This window comes from Phacochoerus africanus, chromosome 4 (genome assembly GCF_016906955.1).
Source record: "Phacochoerus africanus isolate WHEZ1 chromosome 4, ROS_Pafr_v1, whole genome shotgun sequence".
Classification (NCBI taxonomy): Eukaryota; Metazoa; Chordata; class Mammalia; order Artiodactyla; family Suidae; genus Phacochoerus; species Phacochoerus africanus.
In genome coordinates this window covers 78,830,730-78,854,057 of record NC_062547.1, presented here as the reverse complement: position 1 = coordinate 78,854,057, position 23,328 = coordinate 78,830,730, and the positions used below count along the sequence as shown (strand labels likewise).

The following is a 23,328-nucleotide window of genomic DNA, read 5'->3' as shown; positions in this document are numbered from 1 at the left end:
GGGTCCTTGGGTGGAGTCCCCCCCACCACCCCCGAGATCCCCGCACATCACCTCCCAGGTCACGTAGGTCATGGCCCTGCTCTCAGACCACAGTGGAGCTGGACCTCAGCCCCGGCACTCCAGCTCCTGCCCCTTGCCCTCCATCAGGGCTATACTGGGACCCCAGCTTCTAGGAAGCCCGGCACCCCACAGAGGCCTGTGCCTTGGGACCCTCCAGCCCCAGCTCTGGACGCGTAAGAAGCCCTTGCTGGGGGCGGCGGGGAGGCCCTCACCTGGAGGCAAGTGCAGCTTGTAGAGCACCTTGAGCTTCTCTGTCAGGTCTCCGTGGTACATCCCACCTGTGGAGGAAGGCCAGCAGGGAGGCATGCTGGCCAGAGGGGACAGGAGTCCCACGGCCAGGCCACATTCAAATATGTGCCCTTCCAGTGGGTTCCAGTGGGACCTGCCTTCCACACCACCTGACTCCCTCCTGGAAAGGCCCCTGGGGACCAGCACCAGGCCTCCCACTTTCCCCTTTGCCTCTGGCACCCGCATACCTGGCCTTAAGCAGCCCAGACTAAGGGAGGGGATGAGAGGAAGGGCGGCCACTGGACCTCCGTGTGTCTCCAGTGGGAAAACTGTCCTCCCTTTCTCAAGGGTCAAGGGCTCTAGGCTACCCTGGGCTCGCTGCAGTGGGAAGACTGGCCAGGGCTGGCATCTGGAGGCTTTCTCAGCAAAGGAGTGGGCATGGACAGGCCCTGCAGGCCCTGGAGCCACTCACTCATCCCTGTCACGAACTCCTTGAAGTTGATCAGCGAGTCCTTATTTTCATCCAGGAGCCGAAACATGCGTCCCGCTAGCACGGGTGTGTGGGAGCCACAAGCCCAGGGCGTCAGACTGGCAAAGAGTTCCTGGAACTGGTTCGCGTCGATGCGGTACTGCTCCAGGTAGGGCAGGCTGGGGTCCCGACGCACAGCTGCAGGGCGGCTGCTCCCCCAGTATTGACTCGCCAGGTGCTTGGCCTGCAGGGGGCACAGCCTGGTGAGATGGCCTGGCCCCTGGGTGTTCAGGATCCCCAGGCTGGTCGGGGTGCTCCTGTTCCTCCTCTGTCCAGGTCTGCAGCATCCCAGATAGTGAGCACTGGGCCAGACACAGAGTCTCACAGAACCTCCCGCTCTGGTCCTATCAGCCCCTTGTTTACAGATGTGAGAGTCAAGACAGAGCCCCAGGACTGCCAGCCACAGTGGGTGAGAGGCAGCACTGGCTGGGCTGCTCTGACCCTAAGGCCACAGCAAGGTGGTGACCTTGGGGGCCAAAACAGAGGCTGCTGCAGGGGTGCATGGGACCCAACCACGAGAACAGAAAAGCAACGTAAACGTGATTGTTCCTGCCTGCTCTCCACACCCTTTCCCCTTCTTCTGTTAACAGCACCTGAACTTTTCGTGGAGAGCCCCTCAAGCCATGGCCATGGGGTAGGCACGTGGCCCAGTTTCGGGTCCAGGAGCAAATACCCTCCTACCACCATTGCACCAAACTTGAGTCAGTCCAACAATCAACCCTAGGTTTTTTGCTAAAACCACTTGGAAAGAAAAATTCTCTTATCACTGGGGTTACTGAGAGGACAGGATGATCCCAGAGCTGCTGATGACAGTCCTGTCACTTTGTAGGAAGAGCAGTCTAGGTGATATCTGAGATGGGGTAGCCTGACAGGATGCTGGCACACCTGGATCCAGCCTTAACTTTTCAGTTACACGGGCCAATGCAGTCTGTCTTATATAAGTTGACCGGAGTGGATTTTCTGCCACTTAAAGGTATTCTGCCTAAACTTCAAAAAGGATTAAATTCTACCATGTGAGGCCTGTGGTGACTGCATCTGAGAATGCCTTCAAGTCTATTTCTCTCCTGACAGGAGAATGCTGCACTGCGGATGCACTTAGGGGACCAGGTCAGGGTACTGGTCCTGCCTTTGCTCTTGGCTGTCACCTTAAACACCATGTAAAGGTCCTCCAGCTCTTCAATTGAGAAACCGATGTCCCCAGGTATAGCTCGGACCTAGAAGGAAAGAGAAAGAGGATGAACTAGTGGAATCTCAAGTTCCTGCTCTGAGAGAACCCCCGTGTGGACGAGGGCAAGACACGAACCACCCTCTTGGTGTCACTAGCTGGTGGCAGGGTGACCCATTCAGGAGAGAAGATGTGGTCTACATGCTTACTCCTCGTCACCCATCCTGCCACTCAATTCACACTCCCTGAGCTCCTTCCTGGGGGACCCAGTGCTGGGGCTTTGTGTTCTGGGTACTCAGTCAGGGACATGGGGTGAGGGGCAGTGACCTAGAGAATGCACTTGGGATCCCTGGAAAGGCCCTGGCACCGGCTCTGTGGAAAGTGGCCTAGAACTTCCCAGTAACTTCTCCCTACAGAGATGGGAGGACAAAACCTCGCAGCAGAGGTCAGCAGGCTGAGCGGATGGAGGGCTGGCTGGCTGAGTGTTGCTACCCAGGGGCGGAGGCGAAGCCAGGCCAGAAAGCTGAACCCAGAGCAGGTTCGGCTTGGCCTTTAGGCGCTGGGGCATCAGAGAAGCTTCCTGGTGATCAATCCACGAGCAGAAAATAGTGCCTAGGCCTCTCCCCAGTGCCCCAAACTTGCATCTTCACTCCCATGCGACTATGCCAGGGGGCTCTGCACCCCACCCCGTGGGGAAACTGGAAAGCTGCGCGGCAGGAGCAGCCCACTTGGGTCGCCGCCCCCACCCCGGCCCCAGCCCACACTCTGGGGCCATGGGAGCCCAGGCCCATTCATACCACACTCCTCTTGGCCGTATCCTCCAAGGACTGGATGACTTTCAGCCGCTGTTTAAACCGCATCTGTTCAATGTCCTCGGCCCTCAGGCTGCTGAATTTCTACCAGCCAGAGTGACTCAGTGAGATAAAGTAGAACCATAAAGGAGAGATAGCCATCCACCTCGGCCACCCACACCCACGTGGCCCCATGGAGCCATCTGGCCAAACAGCACCAGAGTGCACTGACCTCATACGACACCTTTAGGAGGTCGAAGATGTCCACCTCTTCAGGAGGCTTGTCCCCGCTGGTCAGCAGGGCGTGGAGGTGGGGGATGGGAGGAGAGACGCTCTGCTTATTGACCACATTATCCAGGTATCTGCAAGGATTATAGGACAGACATCTAGATTGCCCGCAGGCAACAGGCACATCTTACCTGCAGCTCAAGGATGTGGAGGGACCTCATTTGCCCAGACTCCCAACTAACAAGCGTCCTGAGGGCTGTGTGTCCTCAGGAGGGTGGGCCATGAGCCACTGAGACTGCAGGGCAAAGAAGGGAGATGCATACCCTGGCAAATCAGGGATGCCCCCTGGAGGCAGTGGAGAGAGGGCCGTACCCCTCAGAGGTCTGAGCACTCACTCTGAGAAAGCCTGCCCTCTGGTCACCTGTGGGTGGGCACCCTTTCTAGGCCCAGCCCCTACCACCCCAGGAAGAAGGCTTGTCCCAGCTGGAGGGATGACATGCTTCCTCCAACTGGCAGGTCACTGGGGACATGAGGACTCCCTGCCCTGGCTGGGAAGAATCAGGACCAGAGGAGTGTTCCAGGAGGAAGGCAAAGGAAAAGTCCTGCTGAGGGGGTGTCCAAGGGAATGTAGCCTCGGGACAGGGCCCGACACTCAGATGGAGGACAGTGGTTGGGCCCCTATATCCACTGGCCCCAGCCCCATCTCCTGAGGAGCAGTCCCATCTGTCTGGTTTGGGAGGGGGGATAAAAACCATTCACAGACTCTGGCCTTGGGCCAAATGTCTTGTCATCACTGAGGACAAAGAGCTGGCAAGGCCCATGGCAGGGCAGCAACAACTCTGCCAGCCTGGGACTCCTGCAGGCTCCCCGTCAGCACCTGGGCTGGCTTGGCAGGCTGGGGGCAGCGTCAGCGGCTGTCCTGGGAGCCTTTCAGGTGGGGCAAATACATGCACATGGATTGTAGGAGTGTGCAGAGCTCAGGGCCTGGGCCAGAGTGAGGGCCGTGGATGTAAGGAGCTTGAAGGCCAGGCTGGGGGACTCAGGACCTTTGTCCAGGGAACCATCAGTGGCACAGGGACTCTCCAGGTCTCAAGGGAGGAGCAGGGCCAGATGCTGATCAGAAAGAGCCCTGTGGGTGAGAGTGGAGCAGGGAAAACCGTGATGAAGCAGGCACAGGGCCCTGGGTGGGGGTGTCATGGGCCTGCTCTGAGGCCGTGGGGGGTTGAGGGAAGGGGCTGGATCCCAGAGAGAGTCTATGAGAATGGGATGTGGGGACTGAGGGAGGAGGCGGCGGCTAGGATGACCCGGGGCCTTAGGCGTGCTGGACGGGGTGTCAGCTCAGTCAGCCATTACTGCCCCTCTAGGTGATGGGGAAGCAGTGATGCTACCGAGCAGGAGGCCCTGCTCTTCCAGTGCCTCCAGCCCACCGGGCCCTCCAGCCCACTGTGCTGTCACTCACTACCTGTGTCATCTTCTCCCAGCACCTGTTACTACTTCAGTGCCATCCTGTCTCCTAGGAAGGAGGCTAGCCTCTGCTTCATGGACGGCCCTTGGTCTGGCCCTGCCTGGGCACTTGGTGGGCACTCAGTCCCAGGATGCTGACTGAGGAGAACACAGGGCTGGGGAGGGGCTCAGGCCCTGCCACCCACGGGAGTGCTGGCCAGCTCCCCAGCAGGAGAAGGGAGGCCGGCTCGGTCACCTGCCCAGGACGGTCATGGCCTCGCCCTCGTCACTGCAGCCTAGCAGCTGCTCCATGTTGGCATCCAGAATGGCCAAGGCCACCTGCAGGATCACCTTGATGCCCTCATAGAAGAAGCAGTCAACAATGACCACAGCGCTCTCAAAGGGCATGACGCTGAGGAAGAGGGTCAGGAACCAGGAGAGTGAGATGCTGGAAATCACGCCCAGGTCCTGCATCTTCTCAGAGAGCTGCGGCAGGAAGTCTCTCGTGAGCTCTTCGAAGATGCCTTGGTCCACCAGGGCTCCTAGAGAGGGGACGAAGGAGTGTGAATGCTGAGCTCACACCCCTGGCTCAGGCAGGCCCTGTGTGGCACTGGGACCCCGGGGTCTGAGGTGCAGGAAGCCTGCCTGGTCCTTGGCAGCTCTGCTTACGACTGAGGGCTGGAGGGGGCAGGTGGGGTGGAGAAAACTAGAAAGGGGAAGAAATCCTCTAAGTTTCCTTTCTACAGCTTCCAAACCATTGTGTGCAAAGAATGATTTCTTCCACCATGCTTGGGTTTTCTTTCTGGGAAATACTAGTTTCTGTTTAGCGCATCGGAGGTAAACAGTGGCCCCAATAGCTTGTGTGTGTCCTGACCTGAAGCTTGTGAGCAGATGCAATTCTATAGGACCCCCAAAGTGGAAACCCCCAAGACAAAGAGTAGGGGAAGGACATTTTAGAATAATTTACTTAATTATAAATGTAATTAAACATATTTGCAAGCGCATTTCCACTTAATAACATGGATTCTACTAGCTGTGAGTTCACAACAGTTGATGGGGGGATGTACTCTTTAGCTGTGATGTTGGAAATAAAAACATTTAAGAAGAGTTGGGTCAATGTGAGGTCAGGCCCTAAGCTAGCTTCTCTGTCAGCAACTCCTAGAGAATCCGCATTAAGTCTGGGAGAGACGCCTGCTCTAGTTGTGCGCAGGTTTCACAGCTTCCTAAGCTCGGAGAGGGAGCTGTGACTGCCTGCAGCCTGGGGCCTCCAAGGGCTCACCCGTGGGACATGCTGAGCACAGGCCTGGCCCAGGGAGGCCCGCCACCCCAGCAAGCCGCCAGCCCCGGGCACTCACCCACCACCCTGGTGTTGTAGTAGTCGGGCAGCATGCGCTCACAGAGGGCCACCAGCAGCCAGAAGGCCTCCTCCTCGCTGCCATAGAGCAGGAGCACTGAGGTGACGATGTTCATGGCCTGTGGGCGCAGAGACGGTGAGGGGTGCTCCCCGAGCCGTCCTCTCCCAAGAGGCCTGCTCGGCCTCGCTCTACAAGCAAGCCTGGCAACAACAAATCGGCCCGCCCCACTCCAGGCAATCTGCTAAAAAGCAATTTGCAGGAAATTTGATTTGGCAAAAACAGTCAGCCAAGTTCCTCAAACTGGACCAGAGGGCATCTGGACACTCAAGAAGGCAAGGCCCTTCTTCAGGGTGTCTGGGGTCGCGGGTACAGAACAGGGCCAAGAGGCTGTGAGTGAGCTGTGTGTGCCAGCCACACGGCTTTAGGGTGGCCATGGCAAAGCAGAGCTTGCAGGAAAAAGCTTCCATGGTGGCAAATTATCCTAAAAATGATTTAGAGCCAGTACACTGGTTTTCCATGCTCTGGTACTATGTCCTACGGAAGGTGGTTTCTCTGAAATCCAGTCTGAAGCAGTCAAAGGGAAAGAGAAAGCCATATGACCTGGCCAAGAAAATGCCCACTAGACTTAAAATCAAATGCCTCCAGAAACACAAATCGAGACTGCAATATCACCTCACACCACTATGATGGCTATTATCAAAAAAATGAGAAAATAGGAGTTACCGTCGTGGCTCAGTGGTTAACGAACCGACTAGGAACCATGAGGTTGCGGGTTCGATCCCTGGCCTCGCTCATTGGGTTAAGGATCCAGTGTTGCTGTGAGCTGTGGTGTAGGTTACAGACGTGGCTGGGATCTGGTGTTGCTGTGGCTCTGGTATAGGTGAAGAGCTACAGCTCCAATTGGACCCCTAGCCTGGGAACCTCCATGTGCCATGGGTGCAGCCCTAAAAAGACAAAAAGAAAAAAGAAAAAAAAAAAGAGAGAAAACAATTGATGTGGGCGAGGGTGGGGAGAAACTAGAACCGCCGTGTGCACTCTGGGTGGGAATGTAAAACGGTGCAGCTCCTGTGGAAAATGCTATGACCATTCCTCAAAGAATTAAATATCCCATCACTATATGATCCAGCAATTCTACTTCTGGGTATAGGCCCCAAAGACCTGAAAGCAGGGCGTGGAGCAGATGCTGCACATGCATGCTCATAGCAGCATTACTCACAAGAGCCAAAAGGCGGAAGCAACCCAAGCGGCCACTGATGATGAACTGATACACAAAACATGGAGTATACATACAATGGAATCCTTAAGAAGGAAGGACATTCGGACACATGCTACACCATGGATGAACCTTGAGGTCATTTTGCCAATGAAATAAGCCAGTCACAAAAAGACAAATGCTGTATGATGCTAATATGAGGTACTGGGAGAAGTCAAAATCACAGAGGCAGAAAAGATAATGGTGGTTGCCAGGGGGAACTACGGGAGCTGGTTCATGGGTACAATTTCTGTTCTGCAAGCTGAGTTCTAGAGATGGATGGTGGTGATGGTTGTACAATGGTCTACTTAATGCTGCTGATCTATACACATAAAAGGATTAAGATGGTAAGTTTTGCTACGTGTATTTTTCTTTTTTCTTTTTGTCTTTTTGCCTTTCCTAGGGCCGCTCCTGCGGCATATGGAGGTTCCTAGGCTAGGGGTCTAATTGGAGCTGTAGCTGCCGGCCTATGTCACAGCCACAGCAAGGCCAGATACGAGCCACGTCTGTGACCTACACCACAGTTCACGGCAACGCCGGATCCTTAACCCACTGAGCCAGGCCAGGGATCGAACCCGCAACCTCGTGGTTTCTAGTTGGATTCGTTAACCACTGAGCCACGATGGGAACTCCCTGTTATGTGTATTTTAACACACACATAAAACAAGCAGATGCCTTCGGGGCCCAGACCAGAAGCACATAGAAGACAACTTGATATATGGCATGGGGGTGAGGTGAGCAATGAACACTGCTTTTCATCTTTTTCTGTGGTCAGGACTGTCCTTGGGGAAGAGGGCACAACCAAAGGTGTGTGAGGTCATCACTCAGGCCCAGGGCCGTGGCAAGCTGCTCTTGTGAGCCTCTGGTGGGAGGGGCTGCCTCTGGCCCCTGCCGAGCCCCTGTACCTGGCAGTAGCCGATGGTGGGGTTTCGGAAAGCGTAGGCGGTCAGCACCCGGCGGAGCGCAGCGATCCCCAGCTCGTTCTGGAAGGCGGGGTGCTCAGGCATGGAGCGGTGGAGGTCTCGCTCGATCTCCTCTGTGGCCAGGCTGTACTTCCCAGTGGACTTCTCCACCAGCTCAGCGTAGTAGCCGGGATGAGTTACCATCTCATTCCAGGCCCCTGTGCAGACACAGCTGGAAGCTGCCACCCTCCCCATCCCCTTCCAGGACTTTGAGGACAACGACAGGGCAGGGTGGAGACATTGTCATGGCAACGGAGAAGGGAAGTGGCACTTTGGGGCCAGTTACAAGGTGCCAGGCAAAGCTTCCCCTATCACTGTCCTGGGAGGAGACACCCCACCCAAGTCTGAATGGCTGGCTTGCCCTTCTCCTCAAACCATCCGAGTGGCCAAGGGTAGGAATGTTGTTGGAGTCTGTCCCAAGGAAAAGAGGCCTCTGGGGGCCTGTCTGCCTCCCACTGCGGGGGGAGAGCACCATCCCTTGGCATCTGTTCCCTGCAACGCCCCTGCTGGCATGGGCCCACACTAGCCCCTTCGCAGCTGAGAGCCCCATCTCTGCCCTGTACAGGCTGCCAGGGCCTGCCTGGCGACTCAAGAGGCCCAACTGGGGTCAGCTGAGCTCCCACATGGAGGCCGGGGCAGCTCACCAGAGAAGAGGAGCCACAGCTCCCCCCGCAGGCTCTCGGGGATGCCCTTCAGCACCAGCTCCCGCGTTCTGGCCGTGCGGTACATGCACATGCCGCGCCCGAACTCAAAGAAGTGGATGTTCCACGACTCCTCCTTCATCTTCTCCTTGGCCTGGGGGAACAGCACACAGGCACCCGTGGGTAAGTCCCGGGGTGCTGGGGCTCTGCGCCTCTCCCGCAAGGGCCCCAGCTGGGCTGAGCAGGTCAGGCGGGGTGTCCCTGGGCGCTGCCCTTCACCAGCTCAAGGCTGTAGACTGGCCCCAACCTCCCCCCGGGCCTGGCCTGCAAGGGCTTACCCCCTTGGCTCCCAGGTCCTCCATGGGCGTGCTTCTCTGGAAGAGCTTGAGCAGGCCCTGGGAAGCGGTGGGCGCCTCCTGTGCACAGGCGCCCTGGTGGTCACCGAGGGGTGAGGTGGGGCTGCTGGGCTGAGTTGCTGGGGAAGACTGGAAAACACGACATGGGAGGGAAAGCACTGTGAGATGCTCAGAGCGAGGGCGTCTGTTGCGCTCCTGGGTCTCTGCACTGGATCGCAGCCCAGCCCTACCTCCTCTTTGGCTGGCCTCTCACAGGGACAGGTTCCAGGGCCCATCCTGTCAGGCCCTCTCTCTGGAAGGTCAGGGCCAGGAGAGAAGAAGCCCTGTGGGGACGACCCCTCCTGAACTCTGTGTGCCCTACAAGGGCTTGATTGGTGGCCCAGGCGGTGCTCCCTGGGGCACGTGCCCTGCTCCAGCCTCTGGGTACAGCCCCTGCCGACCCCTGGAGGGACAGCTGCTGGTGGGTATTCCCTAATGGTCCCTGGGCCCCAAGCCATTGCAGCGCTGCCTCCATGGGGCCCCTGGCCACCGTGATGGGCTCAGGCTGGGACTGCTGGGGAAGAGCACTGGGGAACCCTCTGGAGCCCCAGCACGGAGCCATGTGGAGAAGGTGGCACAGAGGCAGGTGACATCAGGGCTGCACTGTCCTTTTCAGACCCAGAGTCCCAGCTGAGGCCATCCATCCTGCAGGTGCCCTCCACGCCTGCTGAGAGGGGGAAAGGGGTCCTCTCTCTCTCAGGCTACTTATCTGCTGAGCCCTCAAGGCCCCCTCAAAGAAGAAGGGTCTCCCCGAGTTCCTGCCTTCCTCTCTCTGGTCCACATTCCTGGTGTGTGGTGTGGCCTACAGCAGCCACACCACCTCTTTGCTCTGGACTCACTGCAGCTCAACACCGGGTTCTGCTCAATAGTCCACAAGGCTGTCAGGGCTTTGGGAGGCAAAGATGAAGATGCAGACCTAGAACTTACTATGTGGGCTGTAAATCAACTACACTTTAATTAAAAAAAAAAGTAAAAAACAAAAACATAAAAAATAGAACTTAGTATGTGGAGAGGGGTCCCTGCCTGTGGGCCACCTATGCCGTGGGCTCCCTTCCCTATGGGGCCTAACCACAAATAGGGCCCTGGTTAGAGGAGGGCCCCATAGGGATCTAAGCCTCTCCCCAGTGTAGGAACCTGGAATCTGCTTTCCCATTGCATGGACGGCCAGAAGGCAAGAGAGATAGACCCTGGGTGGTTCTGGGAATATATCAAGGGGCTGGCAGAAGAAAACGGGGACATCGGGGACAAAGGTCCACAAGGAAGCCCTCACATTCAAGCTTCTTCCCCTGGCTTTTTGGAACCCCTGCCCCCGGCCCTCACCCAGCAGGGCGACCAAGTCAGGTCCTAGTCAGGCATCTGTAACCTTCAGGTATAAGTTACATTACACCAGACATCTGGTCCCTGTTTATGGACTGTGTTCTGCCTGCAGATGCCTGACTTCCAGGTGAGCTCACTGCCAGGGGCACTGGCCTCTGCAAGGAGCTTGTTCCCTGGCCCAGGGGTCAAGTGAAACAGAGCCAGCTCCCTCTCCAAGTGCCTAGGCAGGACCAACCCTGCTCTTGGGTCCCTGGGAGTCACTTCTCCTTCTGCTGCAGCTCTCCATTTTCATCTGAGGGAACACCACAGCCCTCTCCACTCTCGGCCCCATGCTGCTGAGGCCTGGAGTCGTGGCCACAAGCTAATTAGTATTTCCGATCCCTGGGCTCGGGGGTACTGTGTTGGCCACTCTGCAGGGAACTTTGGGATGAGCCAATGAGGATGTGGGGGCTGCTGCCACCATCCTGGTGCCATGCACACCCTGGGGAAGACACTGTCCTGGCTGAAAGCCAGATCCAGTGGAGAGGGCCCAGCTCTGATGACTGGCGGCTGACTGCGTGGACTTCATGGCTTCATGGGCCAGTGAACTATCCCCCTGAGTGCTCCAGTCTGGGCTGGGAGTTCTGATCCTGCTAGCTGTGGTCCTGTCTGGTAAGGGCAGGGGTGCTGGATGCCACCCCCCAGCACTTCACCCTGTGTTCCTTACATAAGAACCTGCACCACAGCTTCACAGGGTATACAAGCTAAATTCATCAAACTACTCTTTCAATGTAGTACAGCATATTATATGTTAATTTTATCTTGGTAGAACTGTTTTTAATAAAAAAGGGAAAAAAAAAGAACTCTGCTAGGTTCACATCCATAGTCTGCCCCTCTGCCCCTGGCTGGTTTCTGAAATAGATTTTAGATCAACTAAACCACATTCTTATGACAGACTGCCGGAATCCGGGGCCGTGACCCCAATCCACACCGACAGCACCCTGATGCAGAGATTGTGCTTCTGGCCCGAGGTTCTGCACAGGGACCAGGGCACAGATGGACTTGCAGGCCACAGAGCATTGCAGAGAATCAAAAATCTGAGTGCTGGATGGAGTTCCCATCGTGGCTCAGTGGTGAATGAATCTGATAGGAACTATGAGGTTGCAGGTTTGATCTCTGGCCCCACTCAGTGGGTTAAGGATCCAGCGTTGCCGTGAGCTGTGGTGTAGGTTGCAAACGTGGCTCGGATCTGGAGTTGCTGTGGCTCTGGCATGGGCTGGCAGCTACAGCTCTGATTAGACCCCTAGCCTGGGTACCTCCATATGCCGCGGGTGTGGCCCTAAAAGGACAAAAAGACAAAAAGACAAAAAAAAAAAATCTGAGTGCTGGAAAGGAAACTGACTCAAGGATGTGATCTCAGTAGGAACTGCCTTGGGTGACAGGTGCTCCCAGAGTGATGGTGAGCTCAGGGGGTCCAGGCCTGCCGGGAATCCTTCGTTTTCTAGTTCAGTCCCTCGCCTCTTCCCCTAGGTAACCCTCTCACACAACCTTCCAGCACAACCCTTCCCAACCACCTGCCTTCCTCACTTCCTACTGCCAATTATTTAACTGAGCAAGCAGGCAGGAGCGCTCTGAGGGCCGGCCCGCCTGCTGCATGCCCTGTCAGGCCCCGCTGGGCCCAACCTTCCCTCCACTCTCGTGCAAGAGCCCACCCCTCTCACCCTGAGGATCTTCTGGCAGCTGCCTCCTCTCCACTGGCCTTGTTACCATTAGCACAGAATCCCTACATGCCCTTCCGTTTTTCAATGGAGGGTGCTCGCACAGTGTGTCCACTTGGGATCCACACACTTTAGAGTACACACATCACACTCTGATTACAGAGTCACCTCCAAAGGGACCCCTGTGAGTCTCAGCTGACATTTTTACAGTTTTTTTTATTTTCTTTCTTTTTTGGCCTCCCTGCAGCATACAGAGTTCCTAGGCCAGGGATCAGATCTGAGCTGGTCTCGACCCAAGCCACAGCTTCAGGAACATGGGATCCTTAACCCACTGTGCTGGGCAGGGGGTTGAAACTGCATCTTGCTCCCAAGACACAGCTGATCCTATTGCATCCCAGTGGGAACTCCATTTATAAGGTTTCTTGAAAGAGTTGCCTAAACCCACTGTATCCATTCCCCCTCTCTCAGGTTTTTCCTTGAGAAAGTGTCAGAAAGTATATGTTTATGTTCCAACAGTTACCTTTATGCTACTGTCTTTATCTAGGACCCTGGGTCCTCTTTCTAGACACCAGATTCCCTCCTATGGGCAAGAGTGAAATTAGCGAGTAGCTCTTTGGCCCCCTCTGCGCTTTCCTGGCCAACATGTAATTTAAAGTGATACCCTTTTACTCTTAGTTAATAAGGCAGTCAGCTTATTCTACTTCCCATGCCTCATCTTGTGTTTTCATTTATCTCCCGAGTCAGAGCATATAAAATTACATACAGGTTGTCATCTTCATCCTTGTTATCTAGTCTTATTCCAACATTTAAATACATTCAATGCTCCCACCAGACCTTCTGGCAAACCCTCTCCCGTCACTTCTTTGTTGTCTGAGGTTGTTCACTATTAGATTCCTCAAAAGCTTCTCTGAATTCCTGTATGTTCCCAATGGCCTGTGGTCTTTGTACCTCAACCTGTCAGTTTGCTGCACAGAAAATCCTGAGGTCATGGGCTTTTTACTGTATATTTAAAAAAATGTTACTCTACTTGTATGAAACACTGCTATCAGAAAGTCTGATGTGCAATCCCTGCTGTGGTGTGGTGGGGCAGTGGGTTAATGATCTGGCTTGTCTCTGTGGAGGCACTGGCTCAATCCCCAGCCTGGCATAGTGGGTTAAGGATCCGGCATTGCTACAGCTGGCAGGCAGCTCTGGCTTGGATTTGATCCCTGGCCCGGGAACTTCCATATGCCATGGGTGCAGCCACAAAAGAAAAAAAGAAAAAAAAAAAAGACTGCCTCTCTGATTTTCATTCCTTCATAAATGACATGGTCTTTCTCGACTGGTTGCCCAAAATAATTTTTTTAATCTTTAAAGTTCAAAAGTTTTACTAGATTATATATATATATATATATATATATATATATATATATATATACTATATACTATTCTGTGTTGATTTTCCAGACATATAGCCAGGTAGGTTTAAGTCTTCTTTTTTTTTTTTGTCTTTTTAGGGTTGCACCCATGGCATATGGAGGTTTCCAGGCTAGGGGTCCAATTGGAGCTGTAGGCCACTGGCCTATACCACAGCTCACGGCAATGCTGGATCCTTAACCCACTGAGTGAGGCCAGGGATCAAACCTGCATCCTAATGGACACAATGTTGGGTTCTTAACTCACTGAGGCACAATGGGAACTCCTGAGAAAACCTGTCTTGAATTATCAATTCTATCAGTTGTTATTCTATGTTTTTTTCTTTTTTTGGGGGGGGGGCGTTACATTACACGAAAGTTCTTTGTCTAACTTCTTTATCATTCCTCTTGACTACTTCTCTCTCTCCTCTTATCCCCAGCTCATGGCAATGCCGGATCCTTAACCACTGAGAGAGGCCAGGGATTGAACCCGCAACCTCATAGTTCCTAGTCAGATTCGTTAACCACTGAGCCACTATGGGAACTCATATTTTTTTTCTAATACTTTCCTGACTCCTGTCAACTGTCTTTTCACATTTTTCTGTTGATTTGTCACTTTGTCTCTAAGCTTTCTAAAATTTTTAAATTTATATTCTTTAGTAGTTTCTAACACTTTTGTAATTCTTTTTGAGATCATTTAAAAATATTAGGTCATTTTGAAATATTTCATCTGCTTTGGGGGATGTTGTTCTGGTGTGCTTGCTTTGTGGAGGGTTTTTTTGGTTGTTTCCTTCTCTGCAGAGGGTATGGTCATAATCTTCTATTGCTCACATTTGAATGGCTTGGTTTTTCTGTACCTTTTCTATATGTATGAGGTAGCTGTTTGCACCACACAGCTGGGGCTGTCCTCTGCTACGGTCTCTCTATTGCGCTCCCCTCCAGGACTTCCTGATCTGCCTCCTCTAGTGTCGGAAGCTTCTCTCTCTTTACCTGCCCCTCCGACCACTGTTCCTGCCCTGCTCAGTCCCAGCTCTTTTTTTCCCCAGGGGAGGCTCTCTCCTTTGGAAAGGCAGTTTTTGTTGGGTGTTTCAGATCCATCCTAGCATTCTCTGATCTTCCCTCTGCTTGTGGATTCCCCTTTGTGGATTCCCCTGGTTTTTTTTTGTTTTGTTTTGTTTTTGGTCTTTTTGCCATTTCTTGGGCCGCTCCTGCGGCATATGGAGGTTCCCAGGCTAGGGGTTGAATTGGAGCTGTAGCCACCGGCCTACACTACAGCCACAGCAACATGGGATCCGAGCCTCGTCTGCAACCTCTCCCACAGCTCGTGGCAACGCTGGATCCTTAACCCACTGAGTGAGGCCAGGGATCGAACCCTCAACCTCATGGTTCCTAGTCGGATTCGTTAACCACTGAGCCACGACGGGAACTCCCTGGATTCCCCTGTATTTTGTGCTATTTGTTAACTCATCTATAAAATTGAGCCTGAGAAATGTGCCTCTAGTATTACTAGTGGGTCCTTGCAGTCACTTGCTGAGGTTTCTGTTCAGTGAGTCATCTCTTTTGAGGACGGCATCTGTAGGAGGGGGGTGTTTTTGGTGATTTCTGAATTCCTTGGCTCTTGGGACTGTCAGAACCTTTTTCTCTTCCCCTTACTACTTCAACACAGCTGCTGATTCTATATCTGTAGAATAATGCTGCAGCTGGTGGTTTGGCCCCACCTACTTGTAGTCTGGGGTTTGTGAGGTACCCTTCCACCTGGCTTTGTTAAAGATGTTGTCTGTGGGTTGTTATTTTTACTCTTAAAGTTTCTCTGTGTGTTTTTATGGAAAATGTGATAAGATTTAAAAAGCTACCCCAGGAGTTCCCTTGTGGCTCAGCAGGTTAAGGATCTGATACTGTCACTTCAATGACCTGGGTGCTGCTGTGGTGGAGATTCAATCCCTGGCCCAGGATCTTCCACATGCCACAGGCATGGCAAAATATAAAATAAAATAAAATGTAAAAAGCTCCCCCAATAACCACCACCTTGTCCCAGCTGAAGGCCACTCCATCAGGCTTTTCCTCCTGTTCTTTCACTAAACATCTCTTGTCAAGGCCACCATGACCTCTCCTTGCCCCCTCCACTAGTCAATTCTTGGTTCTGACAATACTTGACCTCGAATTCAAGCTGAACTCTTGATTTCTCCTTCTAAACTTGCTCTTCCTCATGTCATTATACAGTGATTCTATTCTCTAAGCTACTCAGGCCCCAAAATTATAGGGTCATCTTCTCCTTTCCCATACCCCTACCTAATTCATCAGATCTACCTTCACATTATATCCTGAATGCTAACACTGAAGAATCTAAAAAAGGAATTTAGAAAATGATGCAGAAATGGAGTTCTCGTTGTGGTGCAGTGGAAACGACTCCAACTAGGAACCATGAGGTTGTGGGTTCAATCCCTGGCCTTGCTCAGTGGGTTAAGGATCCGGCGTTGCTGTGGCTGTGGTGTAGGCTGGCAGCTGTAGCTCCCATTAGACCCCTAGCCTGGGAACCTCCATATACCATGGGTGTGGCCTTAAAAAAAAAAATGATGCAGGAATTGAAGGAACATTGTAAATCAATTATAATAAAAATTTTTTCTTTTAAATGATTTTATTTACAATAGTATTAAAAAGAATAAAATACTTAGGGATAAACTTAACCAAGTAATAAGCTAAAGACTTATATGCTGGAAACTAGAAAATGATGAAAGAAATTAAAGATGAAATAAGTGGAAAGACAATTTGTGTTCATGGATTGGAAAACTTAATATTGTTAAGATGTCAACATTATCCAGAGTGATCTACAGATTTGGTGCAATTGCTATCAAAATGCCAATGACTTTTTTGCAGTGAAAAAAAACAAAACAAAACCCTATACTAAAATTCATATGGAGTCTCAAGGGAACCCAAATAGCCAAAATAAGCTTGGAAAAAGAACAAAGTCGGAGGTCTCAAATTTCCCAATATAAATATTTACTATAAAGCTACAGTATTTAAAACAGTGGAGTCCTGGCAAAATGATACAGACCAATAGAATAGAATTAAAAGCCCAGAATTGAACCCTTGCAATATATATATGTGCAAGTGACTTTTTTTTTTTTGGTCTTTTTGCCTTTTCTTGGGCCGCTCCTGCGGCATATGGAGGTCAAATCGGAGCTGTAGCCGCCGGCCTACGCCAGAGCCACAGCAACATGGGATCTGAGCCGTGTCTGTGACCTACACCACAGCTCATGGCAGCGCCAGATCCTTAATCCACTGAGCAAGGCCCTCAACCTCATGGTTCCTAGTAGGATTCGTTAACCACTGAGCCACAACGGGAACTCCTCAACTGACTTCTGACAAGGGTGCCAAGACCATTCAATGGGGAATAGATAGTTTTTACAACAAATGGTGTTGGAAAAACTGGATACCCACATGTAAAATGAGGAGGTTGGATACCTATCTCATATCACATACAAAATTAACTCAAAATGGAGCAAAAGACCTAAATGTAAGAGCTAAAACTACAAAACCCTTAGTATAAAACACTGAGAAAAAGCTTATGACATTGTATTGGCAATGATTCCTTGAATATGACATCAAAAGCACAACAGAAGAAAAATAAATTGAACTATATAAAAATTAAAAGCTTATGTACATCAAAGGATACAAACATCTGAAAGAGAAGGCAGTCCACGGAATGGGAGAAAATATTTACAAATCATGTATCTGACAAAGGGTTAATATCTAGAACATCTATAATTCGAAAATAAAAACAATCCAATTAAAAAATAGACAAAGGATCTGAATAGTCATTTCTTTGAAAAAGATATGCAAATGGCCAATAAGACATGAAATGCTGCCCAATGTCACTAATCACTGGGAAAATGCAAATCAAAACTATAACAAGGAGTTCCCATCATGGCTCAGTGGTAACAAACCTGACTAGGATCAATGAGGATTTAGGTTTGGTTCCTGGCCTCGCTCAGTGGGTTAAGGATTTGGCGTTGCCATGAGCTATGATGTAAGTTATAGACACAGGTCAGATCCCATGTTGCTGTGGCTGTGGCTGTGGCTGTGGTGTAGGCTGGCAGCTATAGCTCTGATTTGACCCCTGGCCCAGGAACTTCCATCTGCCATGGGTATGGGACCTAAAAAGACAAGCAAAATAAAACAAAACAAACCAGCAACAAAAAAACCCCACAATGAGATACCACTTCATAACCATTAGAATAGTTATTGTAAAAAAAAAATAACAGAGAATAAAAAGTGTTGGTACAGATGAGGAGAAAGTGAAACTTTTGTATTGCTGGTAGAAATGTACAATGGTCTATCCACTATGGAAGACGGTATGGCAATTTCTCAAAATATTGCATCCTGATTTACCGTTTAACCCAGAAATTCCACTTCTGTGTACATCCCCCACATAACTGATAGTAGGGTCTTGAAAAGCTATTTGTACACCCAAGTTGATAGCAGAATTATTCACAACAGCCAAAAAGTGATAGTAACCAAAGTGCCATACGAAGATCAATGGATAAACAAAACGTGTACACACACACACACACACACACACACACACACACACGCACACTCACTGAGGAAGGAAATTCTGACACATTCTACAATGAAGATGACCCCTGAGAACCCTATGCTGAGTGAAATAAGCCAATCACAAAAGGACAAATACTGTGTGACTCCTCTTATATGAGGTACCTCGAGTAGTCAAGTTCATTGAGACAGAGCATGGGATGGTGGCTACCAGAGGCTAGGGGTGGGGAATAAGGAGTCAGCATGTAATGAAAACAGAGTTTCGGTTTTCCAAGATGAAAAAACTCTGGAGATAGATGGTGCTTATAGCTGCACAACAGTGTGAATATACTTGATATCACCGAACTGTCCACCTAAAAATGGTTAATAAGGTAAACTTTATGTTATATGTATATTTCTTCAAAAAATATATACATATTTGTATCCCAAATTTGACCACTTCTCACCAATGCCACTGCTACCACCCTTGACCAAGGCTTGTGTCCCAATTTCTTCTAACTTGTCTCCACTATTCTTGTCACTCTCTAGTCCAGCTCTGTTCTAGAGAAACGTAATGAGAGCCACATACGTAATTTTACATTTTTTTGGTACCCCACATTAAAAAGCACAAAAGAAACTGAGATTAATTTTAATAATATATTCTATTTAATCTAACACAGTAAAAAATATCATTTCAACATGGACTCCATATAAAACATTATTGAGATATTTTACATTCTCTTTTCATGCCGAATCTTCCACCTCTGGTGTGTAGTTTATGTTTATAGCACATCTCAGTCTAGACTGGCTGCCTTTCAAGGGCTCCACAGCCATGTGTGGCTCCTGTTTTGGACAGCTGCACCCTATTTCACTCTCATCATGGCTGCTGGAGTAATTCTACCAAACATAAACAGATCACGTCCCACCTCTAGTCAAAACTCTCCACAGGCTCCCATCTCACTCAGAGTCAAAGCTAAAGTGCTTATAAGTACCTATGGGCTGTACATGATCTGGCCTCCTGCTTCCTTTCTAATCTCAGCCCCCTGGGGCCTGTCTCCACTCATCTCAGCAGCCTGTGATCCTGCCTCCAGGCCTTAGCACCTGTTAGTCCCTCTGCCTTGAACAACCTGTCCCCACATACAGGTTGGCTTTGTCCCTTCTTTTAAGTTCCTGATCAGGAGTTCCTGTTGTGCTGCAGTGGAAACAAATCCAACTAGGAACCATGAGGTTGTGGGTTTGATTCCTGGCCTCGCTCAGTGAGTTAAGGATCCAGAGTCGCCATGAATTGTGGTGTAGGTTGCAGACGCGGCTCGGATCTGGCATTGCTGTGGCTGTGGTATAGGCTGGCAGCAACAGCTCTGATTAGAACCGTAGCTGGGAAACTCCATATGCTGTGGGTGCGGCCCTAAAAAGACAAAAACAAACACTCAAGTTCCTGATCAAATACCACTTGATCAGAGCCCCCCTTCCCCTGGCAATCCTGATCCTTTTATCCTGCTTTATTTTTATTCAAGGCCCTTATGGCCCCCTGACATTCTGGATGTTTACTTGCTTACTGTCTGCCTCTCTCACTAGAATAAAGCTCTAAGAGGGCTGGAATTTTGTCTAGTCGCTCTATTCCTAGTGCCTAGAAGAGCACTTGGCACCTATCAGGAATGCAGTAAAATGTGCCGGGTGAACTAATGGCAGGTGCTCTGAAGGGGCCATGGGGCTGTGCTTGCTCTGGCTGGTCAGGCCCTGTCATCTGTGGCGCTGGACCTCAAGAAGGCAGCTCAACACTCCTGCTCACATCCTTTCCACCAAATCCAACTGCACACTTTCTTGAAATCCCAGATCAAGCTCAACCTCCTCTAAGGAACTTTTCTTTTTTTTTATTTTTATTTTTACAGCTGCACCCGCAGCATATGGAAATTCCTGGGCTAGGGGTCGAACTGGAGCTGCAACTGCCAGCCCACATCACAGCCACAGCAACACTGAATTCGAGCCGCATCTTCAACCTATGCTGCAGCTTGTGGCAACACCGGATCCTTAACCCACTGAATGAGGCCAGGGATCGAACTCACATCCTCATGGACACTATGGCAGGTTCTTAACTTGCTGAGCCATACAGGAGCTCTAGGAACTCTTCTTAATGTCTCCAGTGCACACTGATTCTGCCCGCTCCCTTTCCATCCATTCCTTATCTACTTAATAGTTACTGAGCATCAATTACAGGGGTGGAAATTTAAAGGCTTTTCTGGGCCAGACCAGGTGGGGTTCTGGGGAGCTGATGGATATGTGCCACCGCTTGGCTCCAATGCTACCCAGTGGGAATGTGGGCCCTGTAATGCCAGGGCTCCTGATTTTTCTAGAGCAGACAGATATGTGGGGTTTTTTACTTTTTTTCTTTTTTTGTCACACTTATATAAGTTTCCGGGCCAGGGACTGAATCCAAGCCGCACCCAAGACCTATGCCACAGCTGCAGCAATGCTGGATCCTTAACCCACTGCACTGGGCTGGTGCTCTAATTGGGAATGCCACAGAGACAAGATGGGTCGTAAACCTACAGTGGGAACTCTGATATGTGATTTTTTTTTTTTTCCTTTTTAGAGCCACACCCATGGCATGTGGAAGTTCCCAAGCTAGGGGTCAAATTGGAGCTACAGCTGTCAGCCTGCATCACAGCCATAGCAATGTAGGATCTGAGCTGCGTCTGTGACCTACACGAAAGCTCACGGCAACGATGGATCCTTAACCCACTGAGCAAGGCCAGGGATTGAACCTGCCTTTTCACAAATACAAGTCAGATTTGTTTCTGCTGCATCACGACAGGAACTCCCACTTTAGCCATTCTTTAAAGATAGGATAGGTTTGGTAACAACAGATTCTCTTAGTTTTTCTTCATCTGGAACTATCTTTATTTCTCCTGTATTCCTGAAGGATCTTTTCACTGGATTTTGAAATTGACTATTCTTTTATTTCAGCCCTTGAAAAATATTATATCACCCACTTCTGACTATCATGGGTTCAGGTGAAAAATCTGCGAGGCTAGGGACTGAACCCATATTCTCATGCATACTAGTTGGATTCATTTCTGCTGCTCCACAAAAGGAACTCTCCATATGTGAATTTTTATATGGACGCTTCTAATCATAAAGTGTTTTCACAAATCCAGAATGATAACAGTATGCACATCTTGTCACACCAGGAAAGCAAGGAAGTGATCAAACACGGCTGGGGTCATGTCAAAAGGTCTCAGATGCCAACCCGAATTCCCTCTGGTCACAGATGGCAGGAGGATGATAACTGTCATAGACTGAAACACATCGAGTTGCTTAAATCTGTACATTCATAATTGCACTAAAAAGTAAACAAAAACTGGAGTTCCTGTCGTGGCGCAGTGGTTAACTAATCCGACTAGGAACCATGAGGTTGCGGGTTCGGTCCCTGCCCTTGCTCAGTGGGTTAACGATCCGGCGTTGCCGTGAGCTGTGGTGTAGGTCGCAGACGCGGCTCGGATCCCGCGTTGCTGTGGCTCTGGCGTAGGCCGGTGGCTACAGCTCCGATTCAACCCCTAGCCTGGGAACCTCCATATGCCTCGGGATCGGTCCAAGAAATAGCAACAACAACAACAACAACAATAGCAACAACAAAAGACAAAAAAAAAGTAAACAAAAACTGAACTAGTCACATTGGGAGGATACTAGAAAACCAACTCGTCATCATAACAAGTGGTGACTAAAAAGAAAGAATGAAAAATTTATTCTGTCTTTTCTATAGGATCTGGGCCTCAGGGTAAGCAATACTTGATGAGGGTACGTTTCTCTATATGGAAGTATTCCAGCTAATAAACAGGAGGAATGATAAAATGAAAGTGATCCCATGTGCAATCCCTAATGAGTCACCGAATTATCTAAGTGATACCTGTCAGTGACTGGTGCCAGTGCACGGCGGCGGCGAGATGACCAGGTGTTGGGTATGTCTTGGTGAAAGTACACAGCACCTCAATCCTGCCTGCGAGTGGACCTCTCGCCACTAAACACAAGCAACTGAACCCGCATCTGATCTGAATCTCACTACTCAACCACCGACTTACAAGAGGGGACCAAAAAACGTGTTAATGCCTCCAGGGGATGCAATCAACAAACACCAGGCTATGAGAAACTCTATACCATAAATGACTCAATTCTTTCAACAAAATACTGCAAGGAAAAACAGAGAAAGAGAGCAAAATGGGAGCAGAAACCTACAGATAAAAAGGGATTATATTAACCAATTATAATGTATTTATGACCTTTGTGTACCTCAGTTCAAATGATTAAACTGCAAAAAGCACATCTGGGGAATGTAAATACAAGTACTGGATGTTAAAAAGTTATTGTTAATGTTGTTGGTGCAGCAAAGAGACTGCAGGTAAATTTTTAAAAGAGAGTCTTTCCCTTAAGAAAGATTGAGGAGAGGAATGCCAGGTAAATAAACCCAAGCTGGACAAGCCTAAACAGTGCGGCTCTCAGCACAGCAGAAGTTCACAAGGGACAGAGACGAGGGGGGCTTATGTGGAATGGGACCTGAGGCAGGTGGGTGACACTCAGGAGGACTGGGGGTGTCACAGGGTGCATGGAGGCCTGGGACCCTGGGCATTGTGCGTTTCCTACGCTGCACCTAGCGGGGACCCACCCCATCCCAGGACTAAGGCAGGCACCTTGGGGCCGCCTGAGCTCTTCTTCTGGCCCGGACCCCCAGCCCACTGCTCCGAGGGGCCCTCTCACCTCTGGGGCTGGGTCTGCAATGCTGGTTTTCCTCACTGCTCTGCTGCTGCCCGGCTGCTTGGACGGCATTTTCTGGAGGAAGTCGGAGATCCTCTGAACCAAGAAATCTCGGTCTTTCAGGTTGGCGAACAGGAAGGTCATTTTGCTCTTGGTGCTAATGGACAGAGGGCTGGGCAGGACACCAGAGCTGTCAGCTTTTTCGACAATGGTCACCTGAGAAGACAGAAACACTGTTTAGGGGTCTGCATTTTGGGGAGTAAAGCCTGACAGTCCTGCGAAGGTGGGAGCGCGGTGGGCTCAGGCCATTCTCTCCCAGGCCTGGTGCAGGGAGCGGAGGAGGTGCTTCCTGGGCCTGGCTGATTCATATTCTGACTCTGCCGCTTGCTGCTGCGTGAGCTGCACGCATGCCTGGGCCTTGTTTTCTCAGCTGCTGACGGGTGTGAGCACGTTGGCCCTGCAGGATGGTCAGTCATGTCCCTGCCCTAAATCATGGTGAGTGCCTGGCCTGCTTGCCCTCCCGAGCACTTGGTCCCTCAACACTTGCTGACACGTGTCCTGGGCCTGGCTCTGGCCGCAAGTGTGTAAATGC

General features: G+C 50.7%; 1 protein-coding gene across 4 annotated transcripts in view; it reads right to left on the bottom strand.

Moving 5' to 3' along the window:
- The window catches only part of TBC1D9B (TBC1 domain family member 9B), a 49,496-nt gene that overhangs the window by 6,626 nt on the left and 19,542 nt on the right, over positions 1-23,328 (bottom strand). For all 4 annotated transcript variants that reach the window (XM_047777868.1, XM_047777869.1, XM_047777870.1 and 1 more), the window contains 11 exons: positions 22,740-22,952; positions 8,993-9,139; positions 8,658-8,808; positions 7,957-8,171; positions 5,800-5,917; positions 4,701-4,986; positions 3,006-3,135; positions 2,780-2,878; positions 1,963-2,031; positions 761-1,001; positions 273-338 (listed from right to left, as the gene is read on the bottom strand). In XM_047777868.1, the coding sequence (XP_047633824.1) occupies positions 273-338; positions 761-1,001; positions 1,963-2,031; positions 2,780-2,878; positions 3,006-3,135; positions 4,701-4,986; positions 5,800-5,917; positions 7,957-8,171; positions 8,658-8,808; positions 8,993-9,139; positions 22,740-22,952 (1,735 nt within the window). The remainder of the gene's footprint in view (positions 1-272; positions 339-760; positions 1,002-1,962; positions 2,032-2,779; positions 2,879-3,005; positions 3,136-4,700; positions 4,987-5,799; positions 5,918-7,956; positions 8,172-8,657; positions 8,809-8,992; positions 9,140-22,739; positions 22,953-23,328) is intronic.